This window comes from Zootoca vivipara, chromosome Z2 (genome assembly GCF_965207765.1).
Source record: "Zootoca vivipara chromosome Z2, rZooViv2.hap1.1, whole genome shotgun sequence".
Classification (NCBI taxonomy): domain Eukaryota; kingdom Metazoa; phylum Chordata; class Lepidosauria; order Squamata; family Lacertidae; genus Zootoca; species Zootoca vivipara.
The window spans coordinates 6,183,115-6,209,063 of NC_142585.1; the positions used below are offsets into that span (position 1 = coordinate 6,183,115).

Sequence of the window (25,949 nt, forward strand, 5' to 3'; positions counted from 1 at the left end):
TATTCCTCACAGCTTGCACCAAGCCCGTTGTACTAACACCCACCCCTCTCTCCTCAAGCTCCACCCCCTTTTAAAGGGGGGAGGCATTTCACTCTCTTACTTGCTAAAAACCACTGTGTGAAAGGCCTCCCCACTCTGTTAAACCTTGCTGCAGGCATGCATAGCCATACTCCTGGGCCTACTTGCTGTTCCTCACACCACAGTTGATGAGGCATGTGGAATGCAGAGCTTGGTGACGCCTCACATTTTTATGTATATAAGAAGATATTACACACACATTTACAACAGCATTAATGGGAGGAACGTACTGTTCTGAAGATGACCCATTCGCTATGGCAATACTCTAAGGTGCCCCCAAATTCAGGTGTCAACTGCTTTTCATCAATGTATGTCAACAAGTCACTGACCGAACTCAGCATTACAACCTGGGGGAAGAGAAAAGGGGGATAATAGACTTATAGCTCACACTTCCAGAGGAAGCAGAAGTTTAATATTCACAGGGTTAGATACCTGATTCTGCAGGAGTCATTTCACTGAATATACCAGCACATGTTATCCATTTAATCAGCCTTGCAATTAACCAACCTCAGCCCCCAAACCAAAGATTCCAGAGCCCAGTCACCCAATGAAGCTGAAAGGTTGGAAATTCAGGGCAGACCAAAGGAAATACTTTTTCACACAGTGTGTGGTTCAACTGTGGAGCCTTCCCCAACAACACATGATGGCAACCTAGTCAACCTACTACTCAGATGCCTTTAAACAGGGACTAGAGATGGGTGGATCTGTCCATTTTGGTTTCTCTTCATTTCTCATTTTTCCACTCTTAAGTTCAGCTCTCCGCATTTCCTCAGTAGTTTGCAACTTTTAAAAAGCAAAAGCACGTTGTCAGGGGACCTTCCTACAGGGAACCTCCCCCCATCCTGTTCACCAGCTCTTCGCCCAGTGAGAGCAGCAGCAGTGGGTCAGGTGGGGGGAATGAGGAAGTCAGCGGTATGGAGGAGGCAAGGCTCAGTGATGTTGGAGACCCAAGAGGTGGAGGGGAGCAGGCAGCCCCTTCCGGTGCCCAAATTAAGGTGTGCCACTAAACGTAAGGTCGGGAGGAGGCGTTTTGGGGTGCCCAACCTCTTATGCTGGTCACGTAACAGGAAACGTCCACTCCCGGATTCTGCGAGTGACTAGGAGGTCATGTTTTCTGCTATCTCTGCACTGTAAATACTATGCACAATAAAAGCTTTGAAGACAAGTACGGACTTGGGCGTCCTTACTCGAGAGTAGCCGCAACAACACCATTACACATGTACACATTGGTATGCAATGGCGCCTTATGTACATACCTTTGCAAATCAATTTACCCTAATGTTACACATGTTGTATGTTGCTTTCATGAACACACACATTTTTATGTGCCATTTGCCTTTGTAGATGCATTTTTGTACACAATACTTGGCTGGAAAACTACATTTCCAAATTTGGAGAACTGCAAAGTTCAAAGGGTGGCTATGTTTCAGTTTGCACCCTCCTCCTTCCTCCTGCCCCAAGACGACTCTGGCTCTAGGTAGAATGCATGCATTGCAAGCCAATCAGGCAGGCTGGCAGGCTCACCACACTCTCTTTACCGCTCAATACCTTGGGGCAGGGGAAGCAATCTGCAATATGGGAAAGAACTTACTGTTCAGAGCATTCTCACTTGGAAAAACTCTGAGCTCCGGATGCATCCCAACTTTAAAGCTATAATTCAGGGGTGCAGGAGCCTGCACCCCTCCAGATATTGTTGAACTACAACTCCCATCCTCCCTGATCACTGGACAGGCTTCTAGGGGCTGATGTGAGTTGTGAGCCCCACCCCTTCGCCAGATAAACGCCTGCCAGAGCTTTTAAATATGAATGAATTTAACACTTCACCTCCATTTTTAGCATCATCTTCTAAAGACCATAAAACACTCAAGGTTGGTGTTTTGTACGTGTGTGTGTGTGTGTGATTGTCATTTGCATTCACTGTCATTTTAAACAAATGCATTGCAGCTGAACAACAACAGGGAAGGAAAATTCCCTGCAGGTAAAGCTGCAGAGTACAAAGACAGAGGTGATGCTGTGGCAGCAGGTGTGATACCGGCAGTTTGAGCAGGAAGTCCTCTTGGCTAAACCGAAATCCAATGTCGGTGAAAGTGCGCTGAAAGAATCCGGTGGGGCGCAGGACCATCACTAGGTGCAAGTTGCCGGGAAATGAGGCCTGTGGAGAGGAAACCAGAGAGCCAGTATTACATACAGAGAGTTTTCCGCTATCAAGAGGAAAGTCAGTTTAGAAAATCAGCAATGATGTTAACTTCCTGTTATTCCAGCAATATGGCTGCAAACTTTGATACTGTTGAAGGAGTCCACGGTGGCTCTCCTGCTCCCCATTCCATCCTCACAACAAGCCTGTGAGGTAGGTTAGGCTGAGGTAACTGGCCCAAGGTCACCCAAAGAGCTTCATTAGCTGAGTGGGGATTTGAACCCTGGGTCTCCCAGGTCATAGTCCAGCACTCTAACCATTACACCACACCCTGCCTTTCCAAACAAGGAGGTGTTGCTGGAGGGAGCATGGAAAGTAAGCGAACAACACAAAACCATATTCAAAAATTATTTTTGAAGGGGGTAGAAAGGATGCTCCTTCCAGGGAGGTAGTTCTACATCCCTTCTTGTGAGGGGCCATTGAGCAAGAGCAGTGGCTTAGGAGCAGAGCATCTGCTTTGCATGCAGAATGTCCCAGGTTAAACCCCTGGGCATCTCTAGGTAGGGCTGGGCAGGTCCCCTGCCTGAAACTCTTGATAGCCACTTACAGTCAGCAGAGACAATACTGACCTGAATGCACCAAGGGTCTAAACTCAGTTTAAGGCAGTTTCCTGTGCTCTTTATTCAGGACCATGAGGAATAGAATGTCTCAGTGGGACATCTGCTTTGCATGCCGAAGGTCTCAGGTTAAACCCTGGAACACACCATTGTTGTCAAATGGAGGATGGGCGAGTTCAGAAGGAAGAACTGGGATGTTTTCCACTACTGCTGCCTTCTCCCAGCATCTGCCGCCTCAGGCAGCAGTCTCATTCTGCCTAATGATAGAGCCGGCCCTACTGATCCCAAGTCGTTTAAGTTTTTGGAACAGATAAGAACCAGCAAGTTGAATTATCCCCTGTAAGCTAACCGGCAGTAGCCAGCATAGTTGGTATGAGAGTATTTCCATGTAAGAACGAGACAAGCAGCCATTAAAACTATTCACCACGGGAATTTCCCTTCTCTAGACATTTGCGAGGGATTGAGAAATTTGTAGCAGTGTAAAACACTTCCGCATGTCTTGTTGATGCTAGTTGTTCTCAGGGAAGACTCGAGGAGAAGACACAGGCTGGTGTTTGCAGCAGACTCTACGTGCATCCAATAGCCACCTAGATCCAGTCTTATTCAGTCCAATATGGAATAATCAATAGCTCCTTGAAATAGACACATGCCAAATTTTTGGCACCTCATCCTTGCAGTGTTAACAATGCCCTTCACCATGCATTTTTAAAACCGCTTTCAGGTATGAGGAGAGAAATTTGATATCAAACATGGCCCTCAGCAGTCACAGCAGGAGAGAGGAAGAGAACAAACAGCCTCAAATAGTTGTGGAAATTGGGGAACAGTCCTGCAAAGATTCGTTGCAAGAATATGAATCACATCCTGTAAATTGTTGTATAGGACTTGTTTATCTCACCCTTTCTTTCCAGGAGCCTGTGAGTATCTCTTATGAACTCAAAGGGGCCCATAAACTTGCCGTCTGGAGGTTTGCAATAACCAGGGTAAGTAATGTCACCAATAAATTATCCTGCCATATTGTTAACAAAATTATTACAATAATGGATTCCTGGTGTCTGCGACTTAAAAAAATGCATACAGATTCAACCTGTACAATATTGCATTATACATACTGCATTGGAATATAATATTTCACGCAATGAGACGTGTGGCCCAAATGCAACATGTTCCGAAGAGCTATTTTTAAGATAAGCTTAAAATAATAAATGAATACAAACTGATTGCCAAAACTCTGGCCTGAATGAAGCCAGCAGGAAGACTTCCAGGGACCAAGAACTGGCTCTTGAAACAAGGAAAACTGCTCAGTAGCTTGCGATTGCGTAATCAAACCCAGCAGAAATCAAACCTAGCAAAGACTTTGTGCTCATTGAATGCAATGGCCACTGGTAATGCAGTGTATGTGAGTGTGGGCCACAGGATAGTTTCCTCCAAATTCAATGAGCCCCCAAACTGAATGCCACCGCCACCCAGTTTCCATTGGAACTCATAAGCATATTTACTCAGGGGGGGAAATCCCACTGAGTTCAATGGGACTTACTCCCAGGTAAGCTTTGTAGTGAAGGTTAGTCCATTAGGGCAAACAGGGCACTGCCCCACCAATCTCATTCTTCAGGATGCATACATGGGATCTGCAGCAAAATATTGCAGCATAAAAGAGCTTCTGCTCAAGTTTCCAGGCACCCCACAACTCACAAGAGTATGGCAGCATTCCAGGTCCACTGAGCATGTTCAGTTTGCATCAGGCTTATGGTCACCCCAACCTTTTTGTGAATGAGTGGAGCTATTGATAATGGAACTGGCCCCATAGTCTGAACATAGGAAATAGACGGGATAGTAAATAGTTTGCTATTCTCATGCATGCAAAGATGTTTTGGTGCTTGCTGGACTTTGCAGCTTCTCTTCTCTTTCCTTCGCCAGTATTACCGTAGTTTTCTGTGTATAACATGCCCCCATGTATTAGACTCAAAATTAAGGAAATGGGGGAACAATGCCCAGAGTTGTTAAGCTTTTGGGGGGGATTGACCAGACTTGTTGAGCTTGGGGGGAGGGGGTGTTGCCCAAAGTTGTAGAGCTTTTTGGGGTGGATTGCCGACAATCACTCACTCACCTGACCACCACTGCCAATTGTAAGATTATTATCTTGCAGAGTCTGGAAAACTAAGAATTATCCAAACTCACAAGAGTCCACGCAGTGTGTTTCTGTGTGAGTCCCTGTTCTGGGCATTGAATAATGGGCTCAGGCCCTACCTCAGTGGCCAGAGTGACAGAATGCTAAATCACACTTGATGCAGAGAGGTGGGAAAGTATCACCCACCCACTGTTCCAGGGAGAACAACAGCAGTGACTCATGCAGCAAGCTTTTCTGCAAGTGATTCCTTTTAGACTTAAAGACCTGCAATTTATTTGTTAGCAGTTGGCATGCATCTCTTTCCTGGCTCACCATTTCCAAATGAGCTGCCCTAATGAGACTTGGCCCTCACTGAACTGTCAAAAAGAAATAGTATATCCCTTTCATACAAGTATGTCCTTCTCATCAAATTATATCCTTACTACCTTAAATCTGCTCCTGAACACTGAGAGGGGGGGCAGAATGGTGAGCTCCTTCTTTTTTAAAACCTTTTCTCCTAACCTTACATAAGCAAATCTGTTTCATTCAGATCCCATGCCATCCCCCACAATGGCTCTCCTGGGGACTTTTTTCTTATGCAATCCTGCCTTTTTCTACAGTCTTTGGCTATGAGGAGGGTTTGAGCTCAAGCAAGGCTCATCATTCAGTGTGGCAACGCCTACAACTTTGGAACTCCCTGCCTGTTGAGATCAGGCAGGGGCCATCATTGTACTCTCTTCAGAGCCTCCTAAAATATTCCTGTTTAGGCAAGCCTACCCAGATGCTACGAAAGTACAGGTGATTTTAATCTGTTTTAGTATTTTAATCTGTTTTAGTATTTTAACTTTTATATGTTTTAAGGTAAAGTTGCAATTTTTTCCTTGATTTTACTGTTTTATCTTTTGTAAACCTCTTTGAGGCTTTTTTCCTTTTTACAATATAATTTTTTTAGACCCCCCCCCCAATATAAATTTTATGAAATAAATAAATAAATAAATAAATAAATAAATTTAGCTATCCCTCACCCATCCCTTTCAAATAATATATATGTGAAATCTTCAACCATGATCTAACCACCTCCCAGCTTGGGGGGGAGATCACCAAGGGTGGGGCCTCTGCTCTGGAATCCCCTCCTCCCTCCCCAAAAAGAGGGTCTGGTAAAAAGGAAACGAGGCTGATTCTAACATTGATGAAGACACATTTTATGATGCAGATAAAGTTGGTTGCTTCTAAATCCCTTTTTAAACCAATGGGAGAAAGTTATGCACCACTTGGTCAGCTTTTGTCCTCTTGCATTTTAAACTGGAATAAAAGCACTTTAGTATTAACACAAACCTACTTTTTATTTTTAAAAGGAGTCCCAAACAAAGTGTTGGCTCTTAAACCAATTCTGTTTGCAGCATTCTCAGAGACCAGCCAGCAAAATTATTTTATTGGCAGGCCTCCTGTGGAACTGAACCTACAAACAGCCTTACTGTAAGGGACTATCCAAAAGGTCTACCTGTTCCCCACAGTGGCCAACCAGATGCCTCTGAGAAGCCCACAAGCAGAGCATGGAGGCAACAACCCACCTTTGCTTTTTGTCCCCAGAGCCTGGTACTCAAAGGTATACTGCATCTGAGCATGGGGGCTCTATTTAGCCTGAGATAACCAACATAGGGTCCCCAAGAAGGGACCTTAAAAATGTGAGGATTAGCCAAATCCATGGTTAAAGAAGAGGTCTACCAATGGTATTAACTAATTTACTTAATAAAAAAATTCCTTCAGTAGCACCTTAAAGATCAACTAAGTTTTTATTTTGCATGCACACGAAAGCTCATACCAAAATAAAAACTTAGTTGGTCTTTAAGGTGCTACTGAAGGAATTTTTTTATTTTGTTTCGACTCAGACCAACACGGCTACCTACATGTAACTAGAACGAATTTACTTGTGAGATATGCCCACTTCAACCTGCAGAACTGGCACTATTGAAGGTGTCACGTAATTCTCATTCCACAATTACAAGAACCAATCACTTTGTGTGCAGCACCTAAACGTTGGAACTCCCTGCCTATTGACATAAGCAGGTGCCTTGACTGCACTCCTTGCAGCACCTGCTTAAAACATCAATCTGCCCAGACACGCAAAAACTTACATGCATTTCAATCTCTTTTTAGTTTGCTGTTACCTTTTAAACACTTTTAATTATTTGTTTCCAACTGGGGGTTTCTAACTGATAATTTTAATATTTCTGGTATACTGCTTAGAGGTTTTATTTCAGTCAAGCAGTATATAAATTTAATTACATTAAAAGAAGCTGTGGCAGCTAAATAGAAACTCCTTGTTCAGCAGCAGTCTACCTGATAACAGGGGCACCAACAAGAGAAGCCTATTGCCAAAGGCATCTGTTTGGCAATGTCTGGAGATCAGTATGTTGGACTACAAGCAAGACTAGCTAGCAAGTCCAATGGTCAGGGATGATGGGGATTGTAGTCTGAAAACAGTTGGAGACCCGAGCTTGGGAAGCACTGGACTAGATGCTGAGTCTTTGGTCCAATCTAGCAGGGCTCTTCCTGCATTTTTACAAGATTGGAGAGGACAGGAAGAAATATTGGTGCCTTGCGGTCATTGTAGGGCAAAAGGCAAGGAGCCTAGCAGCAAGTCTGCATTCCCTCATGGATTATTGCAATAGTTTTCCTTCTGCTCCTTTTCCCAATATTCCTTTTATACCACACTATCTGTTGCGTTGTGACTTTTTGATTGATATTCTGCCATGTACCATGCTATATTTCATGCACATCAGTGTGTGTGGTGTGATGGAACAGCAGATATCACCAGATATGTTGCCACCACCCAGCATGCACGTGACTGCTTCTGTCCTCCCCCCATGAAAATGGCAAGGAAGAACTCTGCGCTGGAACACCAGCCCAAACTTCATCACATAGCATGACCTATGAAAACAGTGGGGAAACTGCAGTGCAAAAATTCCCACGATTTTCCAGGTTAATGTGGTTGAAAACAGATGTTTTCCCTGGAAGCAGTTAGCATGGAAAAAACGCACTAAACACTTGCTACATTTTCAGAAGTGGCTGTTATATCACATAGAAAATCTCCTAGAATGCAGTAATTATCAGGTAAGGAAATGTCAGGGAAATGGAACAAAGGGGCTTTCTGAAAACAGCCCAAGTGAAGGCAGAGCTAATGACAGACAGAGATAACTCATTCTAGTTTAGTCTCCATCCTCTTCCCTGCTGAGTTCTGCAAGAGCAACACTGAAGCTAAACAGGTGGAATCTGAATAGTAGTTTTAAGCAGAGGTGTGCCTAGGGACTGGACAAGGGCACAGGCCTGGGGGTGCAAAAATCATGCCTCTCCACTCTGACCTGGAGTGGCTAGGAGCTCGCCCATCCTCCACAGGCCATTCCTCCGCTGCTTTGGGCAGCCTGGTGAGGTACTCAGGCTCCTTGGGTGCCTCAGCAGGTGCAAGGGAGCCTAGGTATGCCTCTGGTTGTAAGTAAGAGACCAGGTAGTTTGGGGCTGGCTCAGGGCAGGTTGAGGTTGGTGGAGCAAGTTCCACTGGGCAGAATAGGGAACTCTATGGCTTCCAATTCAGACTAGAACCGAGCAGGGGTGGAGGCCTTACAGTCCTCCATGGGCAAGTTGAACTACAACTCCCATTAGTCCCGGATAGCACAGGTAGGGGTGGTGGGAGTTGAAACAACATCCAGCAACATCTGGAGGGCCTCAGGTTCCCAACCTCTAGCTTAGAGCACCCCTGCAGGAAAGAGAGAACAGAATCAGCCTGGCACCACATCAACCTTACATAACAGATTGTCCCTGTAGCCTTATGGCAGACTCTGGTTTTCCTTCCTAGAGAGCACTGGGAGTCAGCCAATCCCATTGAGATTGACCAGAAACACAAGCTGTAAACTCTTCCAGGTGGGTAGCCCTCTTGGAGCAAAACTGAACAAGAGTCTTCTGGCTCCTTAAAAGACTTAACAGAATTAATTGTGATATACCGGTAAGCTTTCGTGGGGTCAAGCCCACTTCGTCAGATGCATCTGGAAAAGTCGGCTTGGACTCCACAAAAGCGCATGCCTTAATAAATCCTATGAAGTCTTTTAAGGTGCCAAATTGAAAAGCTGAAGCAGTTGTAAACGGAAATTGATTGATGACTCAAGAAGTTGTGGCTTGTCTCCCCCTTGGACAGGGCTGAGGAAAGGGTGACTCTCCAGACATTGCTGGGATTCTAGCTCCCAATCATCCCTGACCATTGATTGCGCTAGGGCGAAGCTGACGGGAGTTGGAGTCTAACAACATATGGGAAGCCACAGGATTCGCAGCCATGGCTCAAAGTCCTGGCCATTGCAGAAGTTACGGTAACTTTTCCACATGTGCAAAAACCACTCAACATTCTAGAAGGCTGGGTATGGTTGTGTAGCAAGGACATCTCCAAATCCTCCAACATTTCAAATGGGGGTGGGGGCTTGCAAAACCTCGATTCTCATACCAAGTATTCCCCCACTCCACTTGGCACACCACACATCACCCAAGCTGCCCCTATGCTTGCTGAATGTTGATTTAGTCTGCAAGGGTCAGTAGCGGGCCCTTCAAACGCCAGCAGTGTCCTGTGCAGTGGCAAAATTTGGCACCTCCCTCCCGCTTCTTGCTTTCCACTCTACATCAAAGATGTGGCAGCTCCTGCTGTGCCCCCAAGGCTCTTCACCCAGTTTGACTGAACTGGTTGCACTCCCCTAAATCCACCTCTGCAAAAGTCTTGTCTGGCACTGGCTAATCTAAAGCAGGGACATGTCAATAAACCGACCATCATAGTTCTCTCTCTCTCTCTTTCTCTCTTTCTTTCTTTCTTTCTTTCTTTCTTTCTTTCTTTCTTTCTTTCTTTCTTTCTTTCTTTCTCTCTCTCTCTCTCTCTCTCTAAATTGCAAACAAGCCCCCAAACACATATTGTCGAAGTTTTTCACTTATATGACGGAATTGTCTGAATTTGCAGAATAGCTGAGCAACATTTGCTCTACAGTCATGTTTCATTTTTGGAGGTGGAGGGGAAGGGGAAATGAAAGAGTACACTATGCTAGCACTTTGCATCCATGCACAAACACATTTGCATGCATGTGTGGTAGAGCTGGCCAGTAAAAGTTTTAGAAAGCCATAAGAAAATGCATCTGTACAGGCTAACAAAAGAGTTCAAAGGAGTTTCCCCTCCCTCTGCAAAAATGCTAAAAAATTAGAAACAATGGTTTTATTAAGTGCAGGTAAAAGATCAGGGCACCTTACAGAAGGGAAGGTATTCAAGGCTGGCATTCTAGGAGTAGCTAATTTCAAAAAGCATGGCCTATTTCTTTACAGGCCCTGCAGGAGGCTCCACAAAGAATGAAATATTTCTGCCTGATTTCCTCTTTCTGCCTTCAAAGACCAAGGAATATATATATGCATGATGCATATGTATGATGCAATGAAGGGGTTCTGAAGCCCTCCACATTTCTCAGACAGAGAGACACCCAGACTTAGGAGCTCTGTTTAAAACTGGTGCCAACCTTGCTTTGTCAGTGTGGACAGATGTATGGAAAACACAGTAAATACTGCCCAAACACCATCCTTTTCCTCTCCCCCCCCCCTTTCATTTTCCAAGCGTTGTGTTCAGCAGTTTGTCCTAGAATGCTGCACTGCTAGCCAGGCTGGATGCTAGTGCTGCATCAAGGCTGCATTTGAACTTAGAAATCTGCTTTGCAAAAAAAAAAAAAAGGAGAAAGACTGCAGGCAGACAGAATCCTTACCGCATTCCTTCTTCCCCTCATCTTGCCTCCTGGGGGATTTGCCTCAGCCATCTCCCTTGCAACAGAGGAACTGGCTACCTTGCCCAAATGTCAATGCGGCATCAGTGAAATAAGACCCATGGATCTCGTGAGGTGCTTAAAAATCGCCGGGGGTAGCCAGCCGCCTGCACTGCTGCTTCTCTCTATGCCAAGGCATCGCTGCACAGAACACACAGAGCAGCCTCCTCACTCATGTCAGTTGCACGGGTGGCGATGATACATGTTCCCATAATCCATTCATCCCCAAACGCAAAACTGACTGGCAGATAACCTGGTCCTCTCCTCTGGCTAAAGCAGAACAGGCAAGGGTGCCAAAACTATGAATGGCTGTTGGCTGTGCTAGCTGGCGGGGGGGGGGGGGTGCGAGGAGAGACTCAGTGGCCAAGAACAGCTATAGATTTTTAAGGTGGAATGCAGAAGTTTGAAGACGTATATATTGCCATTTATAGCTCACAGCAGCAACACACTCCAGAGCAGTGTTAAGATTCTAGCGAGCATCCTTTCTGGTGGTTTTTTTTCCCTCAAAGCTTTCCTGCAGATGAGAAACAAATTTTGCTTTGTGCAACCAGCACTGCTTTGATAGCTGATAGCTACTGGGCAACTAATACAGAGACAGAGAGGGAGAGGGATAGAGGGACCATTTGGTAACTTTGATATGGTCTCCATTTTTGCTGCTGGCTGCCCCGGATGTGCCCTGGTGAAGAGAGCAGATCACATGCCCCCGAGGTGTTTTAGGCTACTAGCCAGGATGGCTATGCTATCCTTTCCACAAGGGCCAACATTGATGCCTAAATCCCGCATCTCCTGAGCTCTGCAAGTGCAGCTTTCTCCCGATTGAAGTGCAGAGTGTTTGAGGACCAGGACATTCGCAGGGAAACCAAAGTGCTTGTTTACAAAGCTATTGTACTACCAACCTTACCATATGCTTATGAAACATGGACCACTTATAAATGCCATCTCCAACTCCTCGAAAGATTCCATCAATGGTGTCTCCGAAATTTTTTACACATCACTCGGGAAGACAGGCAAACTAGTATCAGTGTACTGGAAGAAGCAAAGATCACCAGTGTTGAAGCAATGATTCTTCAACATCAACTTCGTTGGACTGGTCATGTTGTGTGGATGCCTGATGTTGTCTTCCAAAGCAACTACTCTATTCCGAACTTAAAAATGGAAAGCGTAATGCTGGTGGTCAACAAAAGAGGTTTAAAGACTGTCTCAAGGCAAATCATTAAAAATGTAGTATAAACACTGACAACTGGGAAACTCTGGCCTGCGAGCGCTCCAGTTGGAGAACAGCCTTTACAAAAGGCGTCGTGGGCTTTGAAGAAACTCTGGACGCAAGGGAGAAGCATGCTAAGAGGAAGGCATGCTTGGCAAATCCACACCATGATCAACTCCCGCCCGGAAACCAATGTCCCCACTGTGGAAGGACATGTGAATCCAGAATTGGCCTCCACAGTCACTTACGGAGCCGTTGTTAAAACCGTGTTTATGGAAGACAATCTTACTCAGATACGAGTGATCGCCAAAGAAGAAGAAGCAGCTATCCCTCTACTGCCAGAGTTGCCATGCCTCTGGATCCCAGATTCTGGGAATCACAAGTAGGGGAGGAGTGCTGCTGTGCTCAGATCCTGCTTGCAGGCTTCCTATAATGGATATCCGGGTGGCCACTGTGAGAACAGAATGCTAGACAAGATTCTCCTTTGGCCTGATGCAGCAGAACTCTTTAAAAGTTATGTCAATAACTACAACTTATGTTCTATCAATAGCTACAGTGCGTTAGTTTAAACTATGGAACTTGCTGCCACAAGATGCAGAGAAGGGCAGCAACCAAGACACCTTTAAAAGGGGGGCAGTCAAAATAATGGAGAAAAAGGCCATCAATGGCCACAACGGCTATGTTATACAATCCATTGTCAGTTGCTGCTGTTGTTGGCATCCATCCGTCTTGAGATGGTTGTGGCTGCAGAGATGGGTGACCTCTCCAGGGCACAAGATTGGGAAGTGTGTAAGGAGGTCCTGGGCTGCCCAGACAACAAGACTCCCCTCTCAGCCTTGCTGATGTGGTCCAAAGGAAAGCGGAACAAGACATTTGGCATCAGCTTGGCTGCAGAAGTTGCCAGAAGGAGGTATACAAGGCGCCATCCAACCATCTTAGGTACTGCACTACGAGTTTGCATTGCGTTTGCTCCTGAGCCTTTTCTTCTCCCAAAGATATCCTGCAAGGCAGCGTCATGGACTGGCTGGATGCAGAGGGGTGGTGGGAGGCACCAGCTGGGGAACCCCAAAGGGCAGAAGGCTCAGAGGGATGGCGGTGGGATGGTGATGAGTAGTCAGAAGGAGAAGAGGGAGCAGATTGTGAAGAGGAGGTGTCACAAGCTGAAGATATAACAGGGTTATGAGCAGGAAGAGTCTGTGGCAAAGAGCAGTCCATAATCAGAAGCAGAAGCGGAGGCTGGAGAGGAGCAATGGCCAAGTGGCAGAGATGAGGCAGGCTGGTGAGGAAGCCTGGGTGTCTCCCCGTCCTGTGGCGACCAGCTCTCCTCTCTTCTGGTCTTCCAGAATCCAAAGAGGTGTGAAGAGGGCAGATCAAAGACAGGCAAGACGAAGGAGCCTCAGATTGCTTGGGAAGGAAACAGGGGAGGAGGAGAACTGTGGGAAAGCAGGGACCTTCAGTCCTTGCAACTGCCTCGTTGGGGTAAGAACTACCGGGATGAGTTGCTTTGCTCACTAGGTCTGACCTCCTGGGCTCTTTTGTTTATTTTCATTTTTCATTTCACTTTTAATTTGTAATACCGCCTTTCTATATTACTATGCACAAGGCAGTTTACAAGCTGAAGAAACAACAAAATAGACAGCAAAGATCACATACGTAATAACAATCTGATCCAATACAAGAAAGTCACAATAACTTTAAAATAAGCAACTTATATCAAATAAAGCAATTTTCAATAATCCATTAGAATATAATAGTAAACAGTAAAATTAAATATCCACAAATAATAACCCTTATCAGTTACAATAAAGAATTACTAGACAATAATAAATAAAAATTACAGCAAATCACAATCCATAAAATACCACAAAACATGCAAAACCATGTAAAAGAATCAAACTGAGAAACAAGCTCACACAACTTATAAAATGGTGTGTTTTTTAATTTCACCGAACTCCTCTTATTGGAATAAAGAGTTACCTTCACTTGCTACTGTGTGAGTTATTGCTGACTTGCTCATGACACCCGCCCTGACAGGCAGCGGGTATGGAATTTTCCTTGAGGTTACTTCCAAAGCCTTTCTCAAAAGGTGAGTCTTGTCATCTGGGCAGCCCAGGACCCCCCCCCAAAAAAAACACCGCCCAGTTCTCCTTTTCCAGAACTGGTCCAGGAGAATACCGTGGACAAAGGTCTCAAGTGCTGAAGAGATACCAAGAAACAGGAGCAAGGTCACACTCCCCCTGCCCTATTTTCTGCAAAGGTCACTCAGCAGGACAACCAAGGGAGACTCAGTTTCTTGGCCAGGCCTGAACCTAGAATAGATCTAAATAAACCGTGTCCTCCAAGAATTCCTGCAGCTGCCCCACCATGGCCCTTTCCACCACCTTCCCCCCAAAGGGGTATTGGCAACTAGCTGTTCAAATACAAAGGGTTGAGAGCTGGTTCCTTAAGGAACAGCCACATCACTGCTCCTTTCATTGTTGCAGAGACCATCCCTTCATGCAGCAAAGCATTAACTCCACTCTGGGCCCAAATGGTCAACCACCTTCTGCTAAATCTGATAATACAGGAAGAGAATGGGCTGAGGGGCATCCCTAATCTCTGGCCCAGCCTCAAGTGCTGACCCTCTAATCCCACCCCAAGGTCTTTCCCTGGTTAAGGAAATGGCGTCTGTATGGGCAACAGCCAACCCCCCTGCCTTGACTCCCTAGTCTAGATTGGTGCAGCACTGAAAATCCAGGTGGGCAGAGCTGGGTAAGGTCAGGCCCAGCCAGCTCACTCACCCAGGCCAGATCAGCCCACTCAAATTGCGAATGAGCGTGGTTTTATTATGGACTGATCTGGCATTCAGCACCAGCAGCACCAGGCCAAAGAGCTCAGCGGATATGTCACCTTCTGGTGGAGCTCACTAGGGCTAGAACAAGAACACACACCTAGGCCTTCTCCCCCCAATGGTGTTCAGCCCCCCAACTCCCCTTCCTCTGGAATTGGGGGACCAGTCCTCAGAACTGTCCCCAGGCCATACCCTCTTTAGCATCATCCTCCAATGATTTTGCCTGGCTGGAATGTGTAATTGAACTGTGGTAACACTACTTCTTCACCTGGATGAAGGGTGTCTTGGGGAGTATGTGTGTGTGAGAGAGAGCGTGTGTGTGTATATGTGTGTGCAGAAACCTCTGGCTTCTGCCTAGCTAAAAATCCAGCCTGCTCTCCTGGTAAGAGTCATAGCCATTGCTCCACCCACTTCTGCCTCTAGCCCTGCCCTGCCCATTTCTGGCTCCTCCCACCACTGGTGTTTGTCCCCTGGAAGGTTACCCACAAATGAATTATGGTCCTTGGGCAGATAATGACACTCCCCTTGTGCCCACCCCACCACAGAAGAACTTACTGCTATTCTTTGCAGAGTCATTTTGACTGACGTCCATGTATCCAACCTTCTGTCCAGGATTAGGATAAATTTGGTTTCCAATTCACGTTGGCTGGAACACAATAAAATAAAATAAAGAAGAAGCAGGGAACATAGCTGTGCCAATCACATCCATGTCAAAAGTTCACAACCGGATTTCCTTAGATCCAGGACCTTCCTACATTCTTTTTTTTTTAATGGTTTTCAATACACAAACATCTATTCCTATTGTGAGTTAAAAGCTCACCCCTGAAAAGTCACACTGGCAGGGTGTTCGAGCTGAAGGTTTCTATAGTCACGCACCACCCGGCCCACCAGGAATATGGATGGGCAAATCTGACGAACCAAGTGTCTCATTTTTCCGGTTCTTAAGTTCAGTTCTCCACATATCCAAATCAGGATGCAAAGGTTGTTTTTTAAAAGTCCTCATGAAAAGTCACTGGCATTGCAGTTTGAACCTCCTATAATATACCCATTTTTGTATGCAGTTTTGCACCCGAAACACACATTTTTGCAAATCAGTTTCCCCTAATTTAATGCCAAACTCCCCATAATATATGCATTCTATGTACACATTACTTGACTGGGAGCCAGATACTGTACCTAAAGTAGCACCTTCCCCAGTTCCAACCACCCTGGAACCTACAATTGGCTAGGGAAACCTTTTTGTAGTGCTGCCACTGAGGGCTGCCCCACTGGTGCAGAACCGTGACAGAGCCTTTACAGAAGTGGCTCCCTGGTTGCAGAATGCCTTCACTAGTGAAGTGCACCTGTCTCCATCATTATTAACTTTCAGGAGGAATTTGAAAGCATTCCTGTTCACCTAGGTATTGGGTTGCTGAAAAATCCTGTCCCTTGCAACCCGAAGATCATTGGATGGAACAGTGTTTTTAACTGCTAATATGGTTTAAAATGAAACAGCTTTTAGATGCTTTTAACTGTACAGTGGTACCTCGGGTTAAGAACTTAATTCATTCTGGAGGTCCATTCTTAACCTAAAACTGTTCTTAACCTGAGGTACTACTTTAGCTAATGGGGCCTCCTGCTGCTGCCGTGCCGCCACCACACAATTTCTGTTCTCATCCTGAAGCAAAGTTGTTAACCCGAGGTACTATTTCTGGGTTAGTGGAGTCTGTAACCTAAAGCGTCTGTAACCCGAGGTACCACTATAATTGTTCTAAGATTGCTTTTAATTACATTATAATGCATTTGTCTTTACATCTGTCTGCTGCTCGAGGCTCTTTTGACAGAAAGGGCAGGATATAAGTTTAGTTAAAAAAAAATGTGACAAATAATTACAAAATTCAGCACAGTGTGATTTTTTTTTTTTTAAAAAGGATGGCTGTGCCTTGGTTCACATATTGTTTCAGAAAGTGCAAATTAGGCACATTCACTTTTAAATACAAACTGAAATTAATTTCTTCCCCACCCCTAAACCCAAGAGAAGGGACTGACATGAGCCTCAGTGTGGTGTAATGGTTAGAGTGCTGGATTATGACCTGGGAGACCAGGGTTCAAATCCTCTCTCAGCCATGAGGCTCACTGGGTGACCTTGGGCCACTCACCATCACTTAGCCTAACCTACCTCACAGGGTCGTTCTGGGGATGAAAGTGGAAGAACCATGTATTGAGCTCCTTGGGGGGGGGGAGGTGGCATATAAATGCAATAAATAATATTGCAGCTGACAATATTTAAAGAAGCAGCTAAAATATCAAAACGAAACAAAAAAATCAAAACGAAACAAAACAAACCATGGGCACAAAGGAGAAACTGGTTTACCAGGGACAGGGACCAGAGAACTGAAATTGATAGTAGATGGGCATACCTGGAGCACGTGCTATTTATCTGGAATAAGGAAGATTCTTCTTCCTCTGTTGCACAAGTCTTTGTTCTCCCAGCAAAACCACATAACCGCATGCAAAAACCTAATCGCACATGCCTTAACCTTGCCTGACTCAATTACTAATTCATGTTCTTCAAGACAATAATTTAGGGGAACCCGCTCTGAATCACACTGTTAATGAGAGGTTTGCCCGGCAGAATACACTTGGCAAATAACATTGCCTGGAGATTAAGCTGCAAATTCCAACCCACATTGCAAGATTTTGGTCAATTCATTCCATACTTATTTTGTTTTCTAGGATCAAAGCCACTGAAAGGGTAGGGTGGGGCAGGGCAGGAAAAAGAAAGGGCGGAGAAACAAAGGAGGGCACACACCCTAGCAGTGGCTTACCAGAATCTGATGCTGCAAGACTTACAGCAAGGTGAGATTCAGTACAGTTTGCATTTTAAAGAGAACCTACCAAATTCATACTGTCAGGGGATTGTTGCGGCTACTCTCGAGTAAAGACGCTCCAGTCCGATCTGTCTTTTAAGGTTTTATTGTGCATACTATTTACAGTGCAGAGATAGCAGAAAACATGATCTCCTAGTCACTCGCAGAATCCGGCAATGGCGCCCTTCTGCTTCGGGGCCAGCATAATAGCTTGGGGATCCTGAAACGCCGCCCCGTAAACCTGTGTTTGGGCACACGCCTCAATTCAGGCGCCGGAAGCGGCTGCGCTCCCTCTTCCACCTTTTGGATAGGGCAGTGCAGGGGCTCTGATACGTCGCTGAGCCCTCCTTCCTCCACTAGATGGCTGGGGTGGTGCAAGGGCTCGGATGCCTCACTGAACCCTCCCTCCATTCCGCTCCATTCCTCGTTCCCCTCGCCTGACCCGCTGCTACTGCTGTCGGGGGTCCCCCTGACATCCACCCCCCCTCATGCCCTCCTCCCCACTTGAGGCGGGTTGCGTAAAGGGCGAGGGCAGAAAACCTTCGAAAGGCGTGTCGTCTGAGTCTGTGGGGGTGAACACTTGTTGCCAGTCTGTCGCTTCTGGCGAACTGCTGGGGAAGCCCCTGAAAGAGCTTTCCGCCTCACCCGTGTCTGCAAATACTGCGTCCCACACCATGTTCTGCCGTGGCTCCTTGTCCTCTTCCTCCGTCTCCTCTTCCCCACCCCCGCTTGGCGGAAACCCCTCAAATTCCCCCTCACTGCTCGTGGGCGCAAACACCTCCTCCACTCAGAACCTTGGTGGCTTGGGTCTATGTGGAAACAGAGCGTGGAATTCCTGCACTAGGTACTCTTCCTGCACACAGTCCGCTGGTACCCAAGCATTGCTCAAAGCCGGAACCCCCTCCCACGCTACTAGGTACTCCAAACCTTCTGTTCCCCAATGGGAAACCAGAATCTCCATTGCTTCATTTCCCCTATCTTCCCCCACTTCCAGTGGAGGGGGTGGCTGCTCTGTGCCCCCCTCCCGGAACCTGTGTCCCTCCCTGTAGGGGGAGAGCAGTGACCTGTGAAACACGGGGTGTATCCTCATGGACTCGGGCAACTCCAAACGGAACGCTACCAGATTGACCTGCTGAATGACCTTGAAGGGTCCCAGTCTCCTGGGAACTAGTTTCTTGCATCTCCCCAATGTGGGCAAGAATGCAAATATTAGGACAAAGTGTGCATAAATGGAAAAATAAACCACATAGAAAAATATTATTAAGAGGGAGAGGATAAGCTTAAGAGTAAATCCCTTCCTTTCCAGCCAGTGGTATATAAATTTTATGAAACAGTAGATAAAACGCACACTTTTTGATGCATCCATCAGTACAAAACTATGCAATATCAATCTTTTTTTACATAAAATATGCATTATTATTTTTGTGCACACTTTTGGGCATCTCAAATACACTGCAAAATCTGGAAAAGGATGCAATCCAAGTGGGAGTTGCATTCCAATCAGCTAGTGAGTCTGGGAATCTTAGAGCAGGTTGGTCCATTGTGCAAAGCAGGCCAAAGGAATTCCTTCCCCATCCCTAGTCTCTATAGATTATTCCCGTATCAATCAGCACCCAGCCAGCTGAAAGGAAGTAAAACAACAACAACACCCAGAAAAACAGGCCACTGTGATCCTGTTAGGAAAATTTCTGCTTTGCAAATCTCTCACTAGTTGCTCCCATGGATTTCATGGTGCTGCCACCCTTGCTGTCTAGGGTGTGGAGGACTGCTATCTGCCAGGGCGTTCCCTCTAAGTAATACTGGGAACAGCCCTAAAGGGCCTTAATAAGGTGGAGCAACTCTGCAATGACTCGTTCACCAGTACAGGAAGCTGGGTTGCACTTTCATCTTTGGAAACGGCAACCTTCAGTTCACACATGATATTGGTGGCAACACACCTCTGGATGAAACTCCCCCCAAAAAACCCTCAGGGGTTTTGGACCAGTGGCGAACAGAGCTGCTTGGCCACCCGGGGTGGCAAACCCGAAGGCACCCCCAGGGGATGGGGGTGTCTGTAGTGCACATGTGTCGTGCGTCGGGATGCACAATGCATGCATCATGACGCACGGCGCATGCACGCTATGGAGTGCTGCAGCGCTGTGGCAAACCCCACGAGCAATCCGTGGAGCTACAGCACATGCACGCTACAGAGCAATGCTGACGCCCCCCCCCCCCCCCCGGCCTCCGCTCCAGCCGGAAAAAGGAAAGCGTGTGCCGAGCAGGTTTGCGAGCAAGCTGTGGGCACACACTTTTTACCAGGTGCCGGGGCTCGGCTTGGGCGTCGTGAGGGGCGCCGAGTGTCACCCTCCCCCAGAGTGGAACCCGGGGCGCCCTGCCCCCTACACCCCTTGCTATGCCCCTGTTTTGGACAGGTAGGAAGAGACTGCAATTTTTGTATCTTGCAGGAATTCCAAGAAGTGGCTGGGCTCAGGTGGGTGGGAAGAATTATATATCTGAAGCTGCAGCAAAGAGACGAAGTGGGCAGAGAGTCCAAATCGAGCTCAGGGCTCCCTGTTCCACCGGCAGTTCAACCACTGTAACAAACAGTTTATGGAGGCTTTTTAATGTTTAATAGATCACTGTGTTTTATTTTTCTGTTGGAAGTCGCCCAGAGTGGCAGGGGAAACCCAGCCAGATGGGCGAGGTATAAATAAATTATTATTATTATTATTATTATTATTATTATTATTATTATTATTATTAACAGTATGCTCTGTTTAACTTCCCTTCTGAAACTGGCCAGGATGTGCTGCATTAACATTATTACTTTGTATTATTAGGTGGTGCTTCCCTTTGGGCTTGACCTGGAAGCTGCAGCTAGTGCAGAACTCTGTGAAAATGATTACTGACAGGAATGAGACCCTGTCAGTATGTGGCACCTCTGCTATGCAGCACCTTCACTATGGCCTGTTTGCACCCAGGCCAAGCCCGCTGTGGGGCATTGCTTAGAACAGCGTTTCTCAACCGGTGTTCCGCGGCACACTACTGTGCCGCGAGACGCTGGCTGGTGTGCCGCGACGAGAAGGGCGATTTGCATTGTCACGTCGCTGACCCGCCAGAAAGGAAGCCGGCACGTGACAATGCAAATCGCCCTTCTCGTCGCCGCACGTCGCGGCAAAATTTAGAGTCGGCATCCAGCCGGGGGCCAGAGAGGGCGCCGCCGCCGCCGCCTGGGGAGGAGGAGGCAGGCGGGGAAGGCTGCGCAGGGCTTCCCTTCGCCAGGCCAGAGTGGCGGCGGCTGCCTGGGGCGGCTGGGAGGGAGGCGGCGGCAGCTGCGCGCCCGTGTCTGCCCGCCTGGGGTCTGTGCATGCCGTCTAACGTGTCCCCGCTCGCTCCGCAGGCTCTGCACCTGGTGGGTCCGCCTGGCTACCGCGCAGCAGTTCTTCAGTGGCATGCTTTACGTCTCCCCTCCAAACGAAACTAAATATAGGGCGGCACAGAGTTGGTGTGCCGCGGGATTTTTTTTCATAGAACAAGTGTGCCGTGGCCCAAAAAAGGTTGAGAAACACTGGCTTAGAACATGGGTAGGCAACCTAAGGCCCAGGGGCCAGATGCGGCCAAATCACCTTCTAAATCCGGCCCGTGGACAGTCCGGGAATCAGCGTGTTTTTACATGAGTAGAATTTAAAATGCATCTCTGGCTGATTTGTGGGGCATAGGAATTCATTCATTATTTTTTTCCAAAATATACTCTGGCCCCCCACAAGGTCTGAGGGACAGTGGACCGGCCCCCAGCTGAAAAAGTTTGCTGACCCCTGGCTTAGAGTGTCATACTAGTACCTGCAAGAACAGGGTTCAAATCCCTGCTCATAACAAAAATAAGATAATTAGTCTATAAAGGCCTTAACAGCTTTGGGCCAGTTTATTTCCAAGATCACCTTTCCCCCATATATGCCCCCTTGACTGCTTTGATTTGTGGAACTGGTGCCACATGATACTTGTTCCACCTTCATATGAAATTGATCCTATAGTATGGAAGTACTCACTTTTCAGAACTCCCTGCTTAAAGGATAATTCTGCTAGCTAAGAGTGGGGGCGGGCAAAGATGCTGCTTAGCAACTGGGCAGAGTGGCATGGTGTTTGCTAAGATGCCACATGCTCTGATTGGCTGTGCCTTTCCCCCACCAGCTAATTTTGCTGAATGTCTCCCTGCTATATACAAGGCCTTCAAGTAAAATAGATAAAAAACCTCTCTTCAAATTATGCACATTTTTCTCATTTATTTATCCTCAAATTACACACTGTTTTGCTCATTTTCCTTGGTAAAGGGTTACAAGGATTTTTTTTGTCCCCCCCTTCTGTTATTTACATGACTTTGCCAACACTGTGACCTGTTTCCAGCAGCACCAGATGCTTCTCAAAAATGGATGTTTGTCTCATTAAGGCAAGGTCCCTTCCCCTGTTTGTTGCTCCCAGTGCACAATACTTGCTTCTGAATATAAGGTTCCATTTAACTATTGTAGCAACTGTGAGTTTGTCTAATATCCTTCCTTCGGAGCATCTAGGCATAGTTATCATCACCGTCGACTTGTGGGAGTCCTTTTTGATTGCCATTTTACTAAATTCCACATCAGTTTACAAAACTATATCAGTGCTTGAGTTAATAAATGGCAGACCTAGACCAGGAGTTGCCAGCCTTTTCAAGTCAAGGGGTGCATTAAGTCCCTTGCCCTGGATCAGCCTACCCTCTGAAAAACAGAAAGAGAGAAGGGTTGTGTACATGCACACATGCATACACAGACTTCAATTTCTCAAGGGACCTAGATTCAGATCCAAAAGAATTCATCTGAGCTTTGAAAAGCAACAAGAGCTGAAAGAGGAAGTGGAAAAGAATACCACTCTTCCCCATTTCCTCCTTCAACTCTATGACCCTTTAAAGGGAGAGTAGGGGGAGTTAACCACCCTAGCCACCTTCATCACCAAGGGAGCAATGAGCGGAGGGGCGGAGGGGTATCCAGAGACTTAGCAGGTACCATGGGGTTCTTGAATCAACGGGTGCCATGCATGTTCTTGATCCCTGGGCCGAGGCCCAATATTCATTCTCTGACTTCAGCAATGAACCTGCAGATACCTTCGAACTCAGAGCAGTTAATGCTAGATTCATTTACTGACCACATAGAGGCAAATGACACTTAAACTCTCCAACAAAGAGTGGTGCCATCAAGTTAGCATTTTGGGGGGGCAAATATCCAGGGCACCACTGAGCAGGAGGATCCCTAAGTGTGGTAAAGTGTTAGACTGACTGCAAGTATTACTGTTTATTAATTTATATACCACTTAATGCCGCAATAAGCTTCTAAGCAGCTTACAAGGATTAAAAAACCAATTACACAAACATTCAAATATAAACGTCAACCACTAAGATACAAAAGGGGTGGGTGGGGGAATCTCATTAATTAAAAAAAGAAAGAAATAGAAAACATCTGCAATTAAAATATGTGCTAAAACAATCCCATTGAAACAGGAGACTCAGGTTGTAAGATCGGGTAAGGGAAGAAACACACATTGCCATCTAGAGAGACATAAAGCCATTAAGTCCAAAAGTGAGCCTCCTGCCTGTAAAACAAAGTTCTGAGCACCTCACTACTGCATTAAATATACAACCCAACCTGCTGGGCAGGTATCAAGGTAGACTGATTTGTTTTATTAGTAACTTGATCACAGTTAACGTTTTTCTTTTCCTTCCCCCAGTTCTTCTTACTTCCTGGCAGCAGTCTTGAAGGTTGACACACAGGTGAATTAAACCTACAAGTGTTTAATTATTAGGTTCCAGAACAAACATTTGCAAATGAAACTAGTGAACATGATATATAAGCTGTTATTTGGACCTCCAGGATTGTGGGTGTGCATTGCTGTTTTTAAATCTAGCACACATTTAAGGCAAGGATGCACAGAATCCCTGTTTCATTTTTAAACAGCCGCCTGCCCTTTGCAAAGTTTCTAGACCTCAGGGAACATAGTTTCTGAGGCTGTTTCTAGCATGTAAAGGAATAACCCCCATAGCTTAGTATATCCTCTGTTATTGATGCATTGCTTCTTATTGAAATAGAATCTGCCGCTATGAAGTGCGATCTAATAATAATTTATGATAATAATAATAATAATAATAAACAACACCTGATCAACATATAGCAGACATTTGGTCTTATCTGACTGCCGCTGACTCTCCCAGTTCTCAGGAAGAAAGAGGGGTTTCTCATTACTTTCCACCAGATATTTTTTTCCAACTGGAGGTGCTGGGAATTGTATTTGCAAAACATGTGCTCCTAATACATAGCTATGCCACGCCCCTCACCAGAAAAAAAGCTGCAAGTTTTCTGTCTTGGTTACTGATGCAGCAACAGTGCTGTTTATTATTCTGGTGCTGGCATACTTTGTCATAGTAAGCAACAGGCAACTATCTGCTTTTTTATTATGCTGATTCTCCAGTGTGTCACAGTAGTCTGCATGCCCCCCCCCCGAACATATACCTTTCATCCTTGCAACAATCTCGTGAGGTAGGCTAAGCCAGCCTCTGTCTCTCAGCCTAAGGAAGACATGGTGAAGAAATGTCGTGGCTTTAAGAAATATGGTTTGTTTGTTCACCTATTATTTACACCTTCACTCTGCATGGAGGGAATCCAGATCTTACAGCCTGGCCCTTTCAAGAGGGCTCGTACCACCCACAGCAGCACAGGCAACCTTCCGGCAGCCTGCCCAGGATGGATCTCAGCTCCTCTTCCTCCTCCTCTTCCTCCTCTTCCAGAACAGTTACCCTGGCAACCTTCCAAATCCCCAGTCTCTGTTCACACCTCAGGGCAAGGGGGAAGGCACTCTCTTGTATTGTTGAAAGGTAAAGGGACCCCTGACAGTTAAGTCCAGTCGCAAATGACTCTCAGCGCTCATCTCGCTTTACAAGCCAATGGAGCCGGCATTTGTCCGCTCCGCAGAAAGTTTTTCCGGATCATGTGGCCAGCATGACTAAGCCGTTTCTGGCACAATGGAACATCGACACCAGAGCAGTATCCGGAAACACTGTTAATCCACTATTTATCCACTTACACTTTGATGTCCTTTGGAACTGCTAGGTTGGCAGGAGCTTGGACCGAGCAACGGGAGCTCACCCTGTCGTGTGGATTCGAACTGCCGACCTTCTGATCAGCAAGCCCAAGGCTCAGTGGTTTAGACCACAGCGCCACCCGCATCCCATGGTTAATGTCCCTCAATTGCTCTCTATTGTTCCTTGAGGAACATAGCTCAGCCACAGGAATTCTTCTGCAGCTTGCATTCTCCCTTTGTGTCCCAAATAATCAAAATCCTAGCATTTGTTAACTTATAGGGTTTAGGGGAGTCCCCACCCCCACCCTTAGATCTATAACAATATCAAGCTGATGTAACAGCGCAGCACCCACTAGAGTGAAATATGGGTACCTTGGAATCTGAGTTAAGTAGCTCAAAACTTTTGTCACAACCTCTTCAGGCATTTGGTTGAAATTGGAATTTTCAGGAAATGTTATGATCCAGCTGTTGTCTTTCCCTCTTCCACCTAGTTTGGAGAGAGGGGGGGTTGGGAATAAGTAGACATCCTAAACCAGCTATTAAACCATTCAACACATGTGCCTGCTGGGGGAGGCAGGGTCACGGTCAAAGACCCATTACTATTTCTGCAGCAGGTTCCCTGTCTCCAGCCTCTTAAAGGTGCCCAATCAGCATGGAAGGGGACCTTTTCACCACAAAGAAGAAGTCTTCTCACCCTGGGTGCTACTTGGAGCTCATCTGGAATGAAAGAGATGAGTCAGCCCCTGAGGACTGGCTCCAAGGACCCCTCTGGAGAAAGAACATGGGGAGAACAAGGAGGAGGAGTTATTCTGCATACTCCAAACTAAGTGTTTAGGAACACTAAGAATGCAAGGGGCTTATGTGCAATGGGACTTCAAGGAAAACAGAACTCAAGTCACTCTGAAATAAGACACTGGAGCACTCCAAATCATTTGCACGTGTATGTGCATAGCTCTAGCTGAAGGGCAACAAATGCAGACCCGCACTGGTTGTTGAATTGCATCTCTAATCATTATTACCATATATTGATAAGATATTGAATAATTTTTGAAGGGGGCATGGCTGTGACTATCAAGAAGGGGTCCAACTACACTACTATGTGACCTTGAAACTATCCTAAATGGAACCCTTATTTATTATGCTAACAGCTGTGAACTTACGTTTCGCTTCAGTCTCAAACTGCACTGCCCACCCCTGGTCCCAAAGGAGCCCTTGTTCAGTCTCA

The 25,949-nt window shown here is 46.2% G+C and overlaps 1 protein-coding gene across 1 annotated transcript in view; it reads right to left on the reverse strand.

Annotated features, from left to right (window-relative positions):
* MCF2 (MCF.2 cell line derived transforming sequence) overlaps positions 1-25,949 on the reverse strand; it is an 88,450-nt gene that overhangs the window by 40,816 nt on the left and 21,685 nt on the right. Inside the window, exons 3-6 of the mRNA XM_088664431.1 lie at positions 25,097-25,211; positions 15,354-15,444; positions 2,111-2,230; positions 309-425 (exon numbers count right to left, since the gene is read on the reverse strand). Coding sequence (XP_088520557.1) covers positions 309-425; positions 2,111-2,230; positions 15,354-15,444; positions 25,097-25,211 — 443 coding nt within the window. The remainder of the gene's footprint in view (positions 1-308; positions 426-2,110; positions 2,231-15,353; positions 15,445-25,096; positions 25,212-25,949) is intronic.